The 14,791-nt window shown below is 39.7% G+C and overlaps 1 protein-coding gene across 1 annotated transcript in view; it reads right to left on the bottom strand.

The window, feature by feature from the left end:
- LOC138583751 (protein LYRIC-like) overlaps nucleotides 1-14,791 on the bottom strand; it is a 57,544-nt gene that overhangs the window by 40,723 nt on the left and 2,030 nt on the right. The window contains exon 3 of the mRNA XM_069655720.1: nucleotides 13,342-13,423. Coding sequence (XP_069511821.1) covers nucleotides 13,342-13,423 — 82 coding nt within the window. The remainder of the gene's footprint in view (nucleotides 1-13,341; nucleotides 13,424-14,791) is intronic.

Genomic DNA, 14,791 nt, shown 5'->3' with positions numbered 1-14,791 from the left:
ACGTTGCCTAACTGCCAAATCACCTGCGACAAGCTAACATTTGCTTGTTTGCTAACAGTTGCTTGTTGCCAGCTTACAGCTCGCTGGCTAACCTTAGCCTAGGCAGATAATGCAATGATATTGGCTAATAGAAAACAATCGTTAGTTATACACATTTGCTTTGTTCTGCTACATAACTTACTGTTGGCCAAAATCAACACTGTTTGTCATGTTGGCTGGCAAAGTTATTTGTCAAGCTAGATAACTGACATACACACTCAGATAGTATTTTGGTAGTCATAACGTGAGCAAGCATGCTAAGGTTAGCCAACTAGTTCTAACATAAATACACTGCATGACTCCGCATAGTGCTTTGTAACCAAACGGCAAATTACGCCGGCGAACCAGCAAATCATCACAAACATCAGCTAACATTAGCCGGGCAGGGCGGGGCAGCTGGAGAGAGCTGGGACGAAGCACTTGTGCTGTGAGAGAGAAAACGCTGCACTCAACAATAATTTGTGGGTCCGTTTTGATCCCGAAAAGCAATCGAAGGTCTCTCCCTGCCCTATCGATGTTGACTCTAGTTTTCCCCCTGATGTCGGTCACAAACAAAACAATGTTGTTGAGAACTAATGTTACAACAGAGATGGTACTATGCTTAGGTCTGAAACCAGACTGATGATGGCTTAAGATAGAATACTGTGAGAAATACTTGGAGTTGGTCGTTTACCAGGAATTCCAGGGTTTTTGCCAGGCAGGGAAGTTTGGATATTGGCCGATAATTATAAGGATCACTGTTGTTTCCTCCTTTGTATAAAGGAATCACCTGAGCAGTCTTCCAGATATTGGGAAGTAAACCAGTACAATGGAAAGATTAAAAATATATGTTAATTGCTCGGTGATGAATGAGGAAGACAGCTTTAAAAAGAATGGATCCATTTCCAATGGATTTGTCTGCTCCGGTTGATTTCCTGGGATCGATGGTTTCTAATGTGTTAAATACATCACAAGGGGAGATGGGCTGTAGTGTGAACTGAGAAGCATGATTTATAGGGTGTGCACAGGTACTGTCATTAGAAGGGGTATCTATGCAAACATCATGACATAAATGGCCAGCAGCAGAAAAATGCTTTTTAAAGGCTAGGCAGATATCTGTCTTGTCCGTTAATACAGTTTTTATATTCAATATATGCAGTTAAGATATTTGTTGTTTATTTTTTAAAGAGTTTACTGCCCTCCAGAATTTTGCTGGATTTGATTGTGAGTGCTGAATTAATTCTAAATAATAACTTGATTTTGATTTCCATACATAGGCTGTGCATTTGTTTCTGAGCTGCCTAAAGATGAGCCAATTGGACGGGTGCCCTGTGCATCTAACAAGAGACCAAGCTGTGTTTCTTGTTTTGAATCGATGGGCTAGCTCCAGGGAGAACCAAGGATTTGACCTATCTTTAATTCAGAGCTTCTGAGGTGCGTGTTTATCCACAATTGCAAGGAAGTTCTTTGAGAAATATTCTAATGCCATGTCAACATTGGGGACTCCAGAGGTAAGATGAATGTCACTATGATAGACATCGGTTATGAATGCTTGTGCATTAAAGATTTTTATATTTCGTTTAAAGACAATTCTTGAGTCCTTTTTTTCAAAAGGGTCACTTATTCCGAGATCAAAAACACCAGATGCAATTTTCTTACTACTATTCGTCAAAATAAGATCTATTAATGTGGATCAGTGATCAGTTGTGTGATGTTCAAATTACTGCATAATTCCTTAAGGTGTTCAGAGGCATTAGATAACCAGTCAAGGCTGAAGTCACCTAGGATGATTATTATTTCCTGAGTGTGAATATTGAGAAAGAAGGTCTTGCAGTTTCGCTATGAAACAAAGATCAGCTGAAGGAGGTCTATAAATTCCTACCACCACAATTTAATTGTTTTGTCAACAGTCAATTTTAAGGGCAATAAATTCAAAAGTATTTAGGTACTGTAACGGCATTTAGGAAAGACGAAGTAAAACAGATTTTTACATATATAGCAACACCCCCTCCTCTACCATTCCTGTCTATTCTATATAAACTGTAGTCATGTATTGACACATCTGAATCATTTATGCTTTTTTTAAGCCAAGTTTCTGTGATTAACAGAATATCAGGATCTGTCTGTGAGACTAATATGTTTAAATGATCAAATTTTTCTATGTGACACAAATTTCTGATGTTCCAAAGATCGACGAAAACAAAGTGAGGGCAGTGGACCGGAGACGACACACTGCCTTACGCTTTCCAGCGCAGTGTCAATCTTTGCAATAAAATCTTGCTTGACTGTCTCGGATTGCTGGGATTTAATGTCATTAGACCCAATATGTAAAATGATAGACGAAACACTGGGGTGTTCTTGGAACCCCCGTCTGCATCTGAGCGATGCTATAGTAGGGAACGGTGGCATCCAGATCTCCAATACCGGCGGCAGTCTGCGCTGGGCCAAATGTTATCAGCAAGTATATAAGCATCTCCCCCTCTTGGATCTGGTGTAGAGTGGAGATCCTCTCCTGTATTTCCAAGATCTCCTGACTTCGTTGTATGCAGTTTTCACATTAAGTGTTCTGCGTTAAGTGGAGCTATACCAGAAGCAGTTGCCGCAGCAGTGTAGAAAGAAGTCCGATCGGGACACAAATAGTTTAAAAATCCAGTAAAATCTGTTGAAGTAGTTAAGATCAAGTTAAAACCAAAAAATCCATTGTGGCATCAAAATTACCTTAAACACACAACACGTAGCTGACTCTCTCACTGTTACCGGCAACTAGTGCTGCTCCTGACTTCCGGGTATCTCATTTTCCAGCTCTGTATGAAAATGAAGACTTTTTAAAAGACATCATATCATACAAAAACGCGATGCAGATTCACAGCACAGAGGGGGAAGCTGCTGCACACGAGCACAGAGGGGGGGAGGGAGGGAGGGAGGAAGGGGGTGACTATGGACTGAAGTGAAACGGGATATAAAACTTTGTTTGATCATAAAGCCTGATGCTCCTCTGCAGCTCTGCATAATCAGTGAAATATATGAACTACACAGCATATGGACTTATGACAGCATGCAGAGACATAGTTTATACTTTTATAGTAACTATGCACAGAAATACAGACACGATGTAAACAATTCCAGCTGCTTTTAATTCTTTACCAAATCTGTTTACTACAGAAAGCTCTTATGCTAATGTTCAATTAGCATAATCCCTCTCAGCTTGATCAGTTTGTTGATAGTACTGCAGGTTTGCTGAGAAGAACTCTAGACTCGATTGCCCCCTTAAAAAAGAAGATTATTAAACGACAGAGGCTAGCTCCATGGTATGGCTCATGAACTCGTAACTTGAAGCAAATGTCGCGTAAATTTGAAAGAATGTGGCGATCCACCAAAACAGAAGAGTCTCGTTTCCTCTGGCAAAATAGTCTTAATAAATACAGGAAGGCCCTACGGCATGCTCGAGGTGTCTACTACTCCTCCCTCATAGAAGAAAATAAAAACAATCCCAGGTACCTTTTCAGCACTGTAGCCAGGCTGACAGAGAGTCAGCTCCACTGAGCCAAGTATTCCTATAGGCCTCAGCAGTGATGATTTCTTGAGCTTCTTTAATGACAAAATCCTAAAGATTAGAGACAAAATTTGTAACCTCCTGCCGTTAACTGGTGCAGATGTATCTTTGGAAACCGCTCAAAAACCTGATGTTTACCTTGACTGTTTTTCTCCAATTGACCTTCCTGAGCTAAATTCTCTGATATCTTCGTCTAAACCATCAACCTGTCTTTTAGACCCGATTCCAACCAAGCTGCTTAAGGAAGTCTTTCCCTCAATTAGCACTTCTTTACTAGATATGATCAATATGTCTTTATCGACGGGCTATGTACCCCAGTCTTTTAAACTAGCTGTAATTAAGCCACTTCTTAAAAAGCCTACCCTAGATTCAGGCACCTTAGCTAACTATAGACCTATATCTAACCTTCCTTTTATCTCAAAGATCCTTGAGAAAGCAGTCGCTAATCAATCATGTGACTTTCTTCATAACAACAGTTTTTTTGAGGACTTTCAGTCAGGATTTAGAGTCCACCATAGCACTGAGACAGCACTTGTGCGCGTTTCAAATGATCTACTTACTGCTTCAGACAGAGGACTTCTCTGTACTCGTCCTGTTAGATCTTAGTGCCGCTTTCGACACGATAGACCATCACATCCTGTTACAGAGACTAGAACATTTAATGTTCATTACAGGATCTGCATTAAGTTGGTTTAAATCTTATTTATCAGATCGATCTCAGTTTGTTAATGTTCATGATGTGTCCTCTATGCACACCAAAGTTAGTCATGGAGTTCCACAAGGTTCTGTGCTCGGACTAGAGATAGACCGATATGGTTTTTTCAGGGCCGATACCGATACCGATTATTAGTAGTCAAGGGGGCTGATAACCGATATTAGGAGCTGATATTCATTTGCAGTAAAAGTGAAAATATTGGCGCCAAAATTTTGAATAATACAAACTCCATTAACTTTGTTTAAATGCCTTTAAGCATATGTTTATTAAACAAACAAACAAAAAGCACAGGGAGTTCCCAGGGTCAGCAGCATCTCTTATAAAGTTAACTGAAAATTTAAATAAATAAATAAATAACTTCCTGAAGTTTTATAAAGTAAATAAAACAAAGTTAAATAAAATGTGCAAAGAAATGAACTCTTATTGGCTGTCGGATAAAAATTTTTTTAAAAAAATAAAAAATAAAAAAAAGGCCGATGCCGATATGCGTCAAAATGCTGAATATCGGCGCCAGTAATCGGCCCGGCCGATAATCGGTATATCCCTAGCTCGGACCGATTCTTTTTACCTCATATATGCTTCCTCTTGGTAATATCATGAGGAAAAACTCCATTAATTTTCATTGTTATGCAGATGATACTCAATTATACTTATCAATGAAGCCAGACGAAAACAATCAGCTATCTAAACTAGAAGCATGCCTTAAGGACATAAAGATCTGGATGACTAGAAACTTTCTGCTACTTAATTCAGACAAAACTGAAGTTATTGTGCTTGGCCCATAACACCTATGATATAACTGCCCTAGATGGCATCAGCCTGGCATCCAGCACTACTATAAGCAATCTTTCATCTTCGCAACATAGCAAAAATCAGACACATCTTGTCTCAAAACGATGCAGAAAAACTAGTCCATGCATTCGTTACTTCCAGGTTGGATTATTGTAACTCGTTACTATCAGGCTGCCCTAATAAGTCACTAAAAACTCTGCAGCTGGTACAAAATGCTGCAGCGCGTGTGCTGACAAGAACTAGGAAGAGAGATCACATCCCTCCTGTATTAGCCTCTCTGCACTGGCTTCCTGTAAAATCTAGAATAGAATTTAAAATCCTTCTTCTTACTTACAAAGCTCTTAATGGTCAGGCACCATCATATCTTAAAGAGCTCATAGTGCCATATTACCCCTCTAGAACATTGCGCTCCCAGGATGCAGGCCTGCTTGTGGTACCTAAAGTCTCTAAGAGTAGTGTTGGAGGTAGAGCCTTCAATTACCAGGCCCCCCTCCTCTGGAACAATCTACCAGTCAGGGTCCGGGAGGCAGACACCCTCTCTTCTTTTAAGAGTAGACTTAAAACTTTCCTCTTTGACAAAGCTTATAGTTAGGGCTGGCTCAGGCTTGGACCAGCCCATAGTTACGCTGCTATAGGTTTAGACTGCCGGGGGGATCTGACACACCAAGCTTCTCTCTCTCTGTCTCTCTCCCACTCTCTCTCTCTCTGTCATATTAAAGCAGCTCATTAACTCTGTATCTTCTGGTCCCATTAACATTACTAACCATATATCTTCCCGGGAGTTCTTGTGCTCCCTTGTCTTGTAGGTTCCTGGGGATCGTTGCTGCAGACCACCTGCTGCTGTGGATCTGCTCAACTGCAACAACTACTAACATCAGTCTTCCCCATAGTATCATTATTGTTGATGCTAATGCTAACAGTAGACCTGTTGACTTCAACTGTTACAATTACGATTACCTCAGCCTTTATCATTACTCTGCTTCTCTCGCTAATTTATTTATTTATTTATTTTGCTAATCTTCACCCTAGTCTACCACTATTATTGGCATTGTAACCATAAGTATGTGTCTGTTGTTGTTCATGCAACAAGGACATATGTTGTTGTTGTAACAAGAACATATGTTCAACATGAGTCTGGTTCTGCTCGAGGTTTCTGCCTGTTAAAAGGAAGTTTTTCTGCCAATGTGCCAAATATTGCTAAGTGCTACTCATGGTGATTCATGTTGGGCCTCTCTTTAAATAACATAACAAAGAGTCGGTCTAGACCTGCTCTTTTTGTAAAGTGTCTCGAGATAACTCTGGTTATGATTAGGCGCTATACAAATAAAATTTGATTTGATTTTTGATTTGAATTTGATGTTATTGATTCAGGTGCAGAGGATGAGAAACACACAGATCTGCATCATATCTGTTCCTCTCCTAACGCCTGTCTCCCCCCTGCACGGCACTCTGATAAACTACGTGTGGATCACCTCCGGCTAATCTCATTCACAGCGTACAGTGGAGATGTAGTTTATGCTTTATAAAGGTTGTTCACAGAAATACTGGACAGATCGCGACCCTATTGTGTCAGGGGCAGAGCATAAGAAACACACACAAATCTGTGTCATCACTGCACTGCATGATTATAAACTGCTCACTGCTGGGTAACATTGTTATAAATTCTCATAGATCACACTCTGGATTGTCTCTCTCTGACCTGCACCGTCTCTCCCCTTTGTTTACACACGATGGAGTGACATGAGAAATACATAGAAAATAAGATTTTCAAGAGACACAGCTGAGAAATGTTAAATCAGACAGGAATGAGAGGTGAGTGATCTCCCTTATCCATGTAACTGTTGCCATGGATACGGGGAGACTGGTTGGTGCCTCATGTTGCCCAGGACACATTTGCAAACACACTGCCAGACTTATGTTGATAAATGCGTCCCAGTCCATCTCCGTATGTTGCCTAAATGATCAAATCTAAATGCGTAGTTAAGGCTGTCCACTAGTAATCCGATCACGAAAACCACATGTTAATACCAGATTTGTTAAGAGCCTGAGATAGGACGATCTAGTTTTAATTCACAATCTACTTTAATCTGATCACTTTGCTTTGCTTTAGTCCCCTCAACACACCCGCACCTCTGTTCTCTGCACAGCTGCTGGTCCTGACCCCCTCTTTCCGTCTGTCTCTCTGTCTGCTTTGTTGACTGTCTTCATCAGCAGTCTGTTTAATTAAGTCACAAAAGTTCAATATTTTCTCTCGCAATTCAGTTCTCACAGCACATGAGCCGCGTGTGCACGAGGGATGTTATTAATGATGCAGTGATCAAAACGATCGATCGATCGTTACCAAATGATATCTGCACCTTTTATAAGCTTTATAAACAGCGACAATCAATGCATTTACAGTAGGGACATAGTAGGAGTTAGATACACAATTGCTCTAGTTTCAATACAATATTGTGGCATGGCATCTTAGTCCATGGGCCAAGACCCAAAATGTAACATATTGGTACCATCTGGGTGGGCAAATTCTAGATCCCTAGATTATGTTTTGATATGATAGGCCTTGCCGACTGGAAAGTTATTAGTGGCCATCACCTCTTAAAGTAATGGACTGCTGTAGTTCAAAATCAGGAAAGTGCTTTCACTTGAAATCCTCTCTTTCTTTTTATCCTCTCCCTGGGGTATGTCTGGATTACTAGCCATCTATAGATACTCTACTGAAGATGACACAGATGATGACAGGGATGATGACATAGATGATGACAGGGATGACAGGGATGATGACATAGAAGATGAGAGGGATGATGGCACTGATGATGACAAAGATGATGACAGGGATGATGACATAGATGATGACATAGATGATGACAGGGATGATGACAGAGATGATGAGAGGGATGATTACATACATGATAACAGTGTCATCATGATGATGACGACCGAGATTATGACATAGATGATGACAGAAATGACAGAGACGATGACAGGGATGATGACATAGATGATGACAGGGATGATGACATAGATGATGACAGGGATGATGACACAGATAATGACATAGATGATGACAGAGATGATGACAGAGATGATGACAGGGATGATGACAGTGATGATGACAGAAATGACAGCGACGACGACAGGGATGATGACATAGATGATGACCGTAATGATGACCGAGATGATGACATAGATGATGACAGAAATGATATAGATGATGACAGTGATGATGACAGAGATGATGACATATATGGTGACATAGATGATGCCAGTCATGATGATAGAGACGTGGACAGTGATGGTCACAACAGTGGTGATGACAGAGATGACAACATAGATGGTGATTTGCAGCAACTACTGGAGGGGATCACATCAGAAATATGCAAATTGAAAATATGGTTCAACAGTAATAAATTATCATTAAAATTAAAAACTAAAATAATACTGTTTGGAAACAGCAATATAAACACAGAAACAAAGATTCAGATAGATGGGGTTAATATTGAGAGAGTTAATGAAAATACATTTCTTGGGATCACAATTGATGACAAACTCAGCTGGAAACCACACATAAAACATGTCCATTCCAAAGTGTCAAGAAGCATTGCAATATTAAACAAAGCAAAACAGGTTCTAGATCATAAATCACTCCACATTCTTTACTGTTCTCTGGTTTCACCTTATTTAAGTTACTGTGCAGAGGTTTGAGGCAGTAACTACAAATGTACAATATATTCACTTTTTATTCTCCAAAAAAGAGCAATAAGAATAGTTCACAATGCTGGGTATCGGGATCATACAAACTCACTATTTTTACCGTCAGAAATGTTAAAATTTGCAGATCTGGTGGAATTTCAAACTGCACAAATTATGTTCAAAGCAAAAAATAAGCAACTACCAGGAAATATACAAAAAATGTTCACTGAAAGAGAAGGAAGTTACAAATTAAGGGGATTATTTAATTTCAAAAATGTTAGGGTGCACACAACCAAGAAAAGTTTTTGTATTTCTGTCTGTGGGGTGAAGCTATGGAACAGTTTGAATAATGAGCTCAAGGGATGTCCAAACATAAACCAATTCAAAAAGAGGTATAAGGATATGATTTTCACAAGGTACAGGGATGAAGGTGTCTCATTATAACCGGGTGTTTGTTTACTGTTAATTAATTGGTTTGTTACTTATATACATTTATATCGATAGTAAATTAATATTTTGGGTTACAATAAATAATTATGTAAATAATGACGTTATATATTTGATATATGAACATATTAGTAATATATTTGTATTAACACTATATATATATATATATAGGTTTGGGTCAATAATTATTGAGATTTATATATAAGGAAGCTGGAAAATAATTGAAAAATTACTTATGGAGAGGGGGTGGGATTAATTAAGTTTGTACTTCTTCCCACTCCCTCTCGGATGTGTATACAGAGTCATCAACTATTTGACAATCTGTTACTGCGTTATGCTTTCTATTTGTGTATTATTGTTTTCTGTATGACCTATTGTACAGGTTCGAAATAAATCTAATCCAATCCAATCCAATCCAGAGATGACAGATGATGACAGTGATGACAGAGATTATGACAATGATGATGACACAATTACACAGAATGGGGTCATTTGTCACTGTATGATGCCTAGTTCAAAAGTTATGTAGATTTTCAATTTTCGTCAGAAATCCAACCTGCAAAAATGGCTGCCAAACAGACCCTTGGGTCAATATTTCGAGTTGGGAACATCAAAATTTGTTTACTAGACACCTTGAGGATTACAAAAAACTAAGTTCGAAAAATATATCCACGGGGTGCATGGGGACCCTATCTTCCTACTAGACTATTTAATTTGTGTAAAATATTTTGCTTGAAAGTGAAAAATGTGTGCATTTGTTTGTTATATGACAAGAAACCCCTCCCCTTGTACCCTCATCAGGAGCTCCAGGTAATGTTTTAAACACAAAAAGAAAAATAGAGAGGGAAAGATAGAGAGAGGTGTGTTAGAAGAAGACAGGGAAGGCAGAGCTTGGGTGAGATGCCCTGTCCAGGGATTGCGCTCACCCCCGCCGGATTGGGCTGTACGCTCTACCTCCCCCTAAGAGAGGAGAGAAGAGAGCAAGGAAGATGGGGGATTTAGGCTAAGGTTGTTAAGAGTAACTCTCACCCCAAGCCGATACTACCTACCCTACTGCATGGCTTTGAACGGCCCCCACAACTCAAGCTTGTAGTTAGAGGGGCAGCGAGAGGCAGCACATCAACAGGGTTATCAAGTAGGCACCTCACATGATGACAGAGGGACCACAGGTCCCTCCAGCTCAGCTTCCTCTTCTTTACACTCTCCCAGTTCATCCACTGTCCCTGCTTAGCCTGAGCCACAGCCTTAGTACACCTTACAACTTTTTTTTGTCAGCATACCAGCTCCACTACCAGCTTTCTTCTTTCTCTGTGACTTGCTTTGTTCCACATTGGTTTACTCTAGCTAAGCCCCAAGCACTCCCAGCCTTGCTGCACATTGCCTACAATCTCTGTATGCCTAAGAGCTGCCTTTGCTTCCTGTACTGCTTGTCTTGGGTTCCATTTCCTCCCTCTCGTTGGATTTGGGACCAATTTACTCACTACCATGGCTGCTTCCCAAGTCTCTTATCTGATAGCTCCTCGCTTCTCGCTCCTCGCCCGAACCGGAAGTAGTTCCGGAGCCGCCATATTGAGGACCGTCTCAAAGCTCTTATCGCTGCTCGGAGGAGCGAGGAGAGAGGAGAGAGGAGAGAGGAGGGAGTTCCGAGGAGCAATAAGCGAGGATACACGAGAACAGCCTCCACGGAAGTCTTTTACTGGCCGACACGCCCCTTATTAGATATCAGTTACTGATTGGACGCTGCAGCAGATCGGACTGTGAAACTTCACAACATCACCGGAGTTTCGTATCGCAGAGAGGAAGAAGCGGGCCTTAAAACAGACTTTACAGGGCGCCTTGAAACCGACTATAAACAACGTCGGTATAATGATTTGGTATTTGACAACCTGTGATCGTTTAGAATAAAATATTGATCATAACTTGTCGTAAAATATATAAAATGCAGTGAATAACTGCAGATTTGATTTGTTTTCTGAGTCAACATCTGAGTAAAAATAAGTTGTCTAAAAATCAAAAGCAGCAAAAACAGATTCATTTCTATTAAATTTAATCTAAAGAAATACCTCTCGTCATGATCAGTTATTTCCCTGCTAACTTTTATTACAGATGAATGAATGAAGAATTCAGAGGGAGCAGGAGAGTCTCTCTGTCAGCAGGTAACACTTTTTACGTGTGAGCGTGATCATCAGGTCGGGTTTGATCAGCGTGACGTGATTTCTATTTATCCTAAAACTTTTAGCCTAATCGATCACTTTCATAGTTCATGAACAGACAGTATTTGGGCTTATTAAATAATTAATTCAGATCAGATGATCAGTGATCAACAATGTAAATAATGAACAAATAATATAAAGGCATAGTGCTGTAGGAAATGTCCGTATGGCTCTGCAGCAGTAACACAGACTGCAGCCTGTTCTTCATGTGCAGGTGTGTGTTACACAGGTAACAGGTTACAGAGAGAAAACACTGTTACTGTGTGTTTTATTAGAATGAATACAGTGCACATGTCTGCAGACACAAACAGCTGTTAAAGCAAACTGACAGCTGATCCAGCGATGATCAGCTGACGCGATGATCACAAACGAACGTCGCAGCACGTGATGCTTCATCAGAAAGGACGTCTCATGTCTCTTAAAAAACGTTCCCTCGTTTCCTCTCTCCTCTCTTGGTTTCCTCGCGTCTCTCCATGCATCTCTGGTGGGAGGGACTAAGACGCAAGTGAAAGACGCAAGTGAAGGGAACATGGATGCAATTTAAGAGACTTGGGAAGCAGCCCATGTCTTTGCTCCCTAAAAACAACAATTCTGTCCTGAACTTTGCACATTTAAACTCCTCTGTTAAGCTAGTTATTGGTAGCTGGAGTATGCCTTTCCCGTAACTCCAAGCCATTTCCTAATATACAAATTTACCAGTCTTTCTAGCCTTTCCACCTTTGATATTGGACATTTCATAGACTGTCAGTGGCCACATCAGCCCAGGGAATAGTCCAAATTGCAAACACCATAATTTTAGCGTGCCTGACTTCTCTATCCTTCCTTTCCCCTCTGCAACATCTTTCAAATGACTCCAGTGGCTGTCCCAATTTGCCAGGAGTACACTGTCCTGCAATAATGGCAAACTGGTACAATGTCAATAAAATCACATTTAAAAAAAAGAAGATGAATGTGAAAGTGATTTGTTTTAAATTCTAATTTACCATTACATCTCATAACTATATAACAACTACATACTACCAATTGGTAACCACAGAATATTATGTATCTACTTACCATCACAGTTCACTGCAGAGTTGAATATGTTCTACACTCCCTGAAGAGATGTCATGGCTGCAGAACCTATATAGCATTTTTTTTTTTTTATCACATATTTGCTTATGATGAGCTCAGTGTTGATTTTTAGTATGTAGTATCCATAAATGACTAAGTTTAATGTCCCACTTCACCCTTTTATTATTCACCCTATAAGTACTTATTTAAACAGCGTTTTTTTCCTTTTGAAACAACTGAATGTGTATGCACATTCAAATACATTGCTTAAATTACTGTTAACAACCTTTATTAATGTTTTAGTTGCCTTAGGTTCAAAATTCCATCACTGTTAATATAACATTGGCTGTTTCTGTGCTTTTTGCAAATCATTCAAAAGCGTAAATAGGGAAAAATAAGAAAAAGCTCACAAACTATGAAAAGCTGCTCCTGTAGAAAGGCTATCATATTTTAATTTACTTATATTGACCCTATAGACAATTTAGGATAGTTAAAGTTTTGCCCACTCAGATGGTATGGATATCTGGTCTGGCCCTGGGACTACCTCAACAAAACAAAAGTCAACAAAAACTAAACTACATAAAATCAGAATCCATGGCAGTGCTGTTGTTGTTTACTTGCATTAGATTGTTCACGTGTACCTAATGAAGTGGCCGGTGAGTTTATAAACACGTTCATATACTGTATACACACATACACATATACTAACACAATATGTCTATATCAACATAATTTTAAATCAAGGCCCCATTCAAATTAATTTAAAAAACGTACAGCCTTTGAGTCATTACCTATGTGGCGCAATGCCCTGGGTATGAAAAGAGATTGCTTATTAAGAAAGAAAAAATAAATGAAAGCACCTTCTTCTGGTTCTTTGCCATCTATAGTCATTGTCTTGGCCTCCTTTACAGCGTGGTTCACCTTCTTCTTTGACTTCTTCAACTAAAAGAAGAGAAAAGTGATGATGAAGTAGAGAAGGAAGACATTGTATATGACAAAAAACAATCTGGGAATAGGTTTAATGAAATAGGGAAACAGCTACAGTGGATTGAATCTGCAAGAACCAAATCTAGGTAAGAAAAAAATACTGATTAAATGACAGTCAAATCAGCATGCTACAACCATGTTTAACAATGTTTATTTATAAGTTAAACTATATCCACTCCCCAGGAGTTTCTGTTATTTTGTGGTACCCAGGAGTTAGGGGCATTAGATGTAAGACTGCACCTTGTGTTGTGCATGAGCCAACCTCTAGGATTTTGCTGTATCTGCTAGTTAAAAACTGTAACCCAATACTGGCAGCTGGTCTGGTTACATCATTGCAGAGTGACATTAAAGCCCCTGGAAACTCAGCTTGAAATAGCAAAAATGCATATATGATATCAGTTGTGAGTGTGTCATAAAGCATCCACAAAAATCTTCTTGAAAAACGTTCAGAACCACTAGAAAATCTTCTTGAAAAACAGTTCTTTTGGCTGTGCAGACAATTTCTCAGGACTGTGTGGGCGTGGCAGCTCCCGTGTTGATTGACACCTGCCGGGGTCCGCCTGTCCGAGTTCTCATGGCAACTGTCAACACAACAATGGCGCATGGGAAAGCAGTGTTTCCTCTAGGATTTTTTTCAGGATAGATGGTCTTGTACTACCCAGGTATGTGCGCATGTGCACATCATATCAAAACTATTGCTGTCAGGTGATTAAAAAAATGAATCTAATTAATTACAGGCTTTATAATTAATTGATTTCAATTAATCTCAAATATCAATGATTTCTGTGAGAAGCACATCACATGTAACTTACCCTCTTTCTACATGGTTATTTCTTACTTCCACACTTTAATTGTACTTTCTTCTTCACCTCATTAAGTTTTAATTCACAAACTACTTTAATCTGATCACTTTGCTTCAGTCCCCCAACACACCTGCACCTCTGCTCCCTGCACCACTACTGGCCCCGCTCAACCCCCCCGCCCCCGCTTCTGTCTGTCTCTCTGTCTGCTGTGTTAACTGACTTCATCAGCAGTCTGTTTCATTAAGTCACAAAAGTTACATATTTTCTCTTTCGCAATTCAGTTCTCACAGCACGTGAGTCGCGTGTGCACGAGGGACGTTATTAATGACGTAGCGATCTAAACGATAGATCGTTACCAAATGACATCTCCTTTTATAAGCTTTCAAGCGACAATCAATGTATTTACAGTAGGGACGTACGGAGTTAGACAGACAATATCTCCTCATTTCAGTATAATATTGTGCAGCTTGCTGGAGGGAGATCGCCAGGGAGCTGAAAGTTTGATACTGAGCGTACAGCT

This window comes from Semicossyphus pulcher, unplaced genomic scaffold, assembly GCF_022749685.1.
Source record: "Semicossyphus pulcher isolate SPU_LCO1_2020_fin unplaced genomic scaffold, fSemPul1.0.p SCAF_9, whole genome shotgun sequence".
Lineage (NCBI taxonomy): Eukaryota > Metazoa > Chordata > Actinopteri > Labriformes > Labridae > Semicossyphus > Semicossyphus pulcher.
This window is presented reverse-complemented; position numbering and strand designations above follow the sequence as displayed.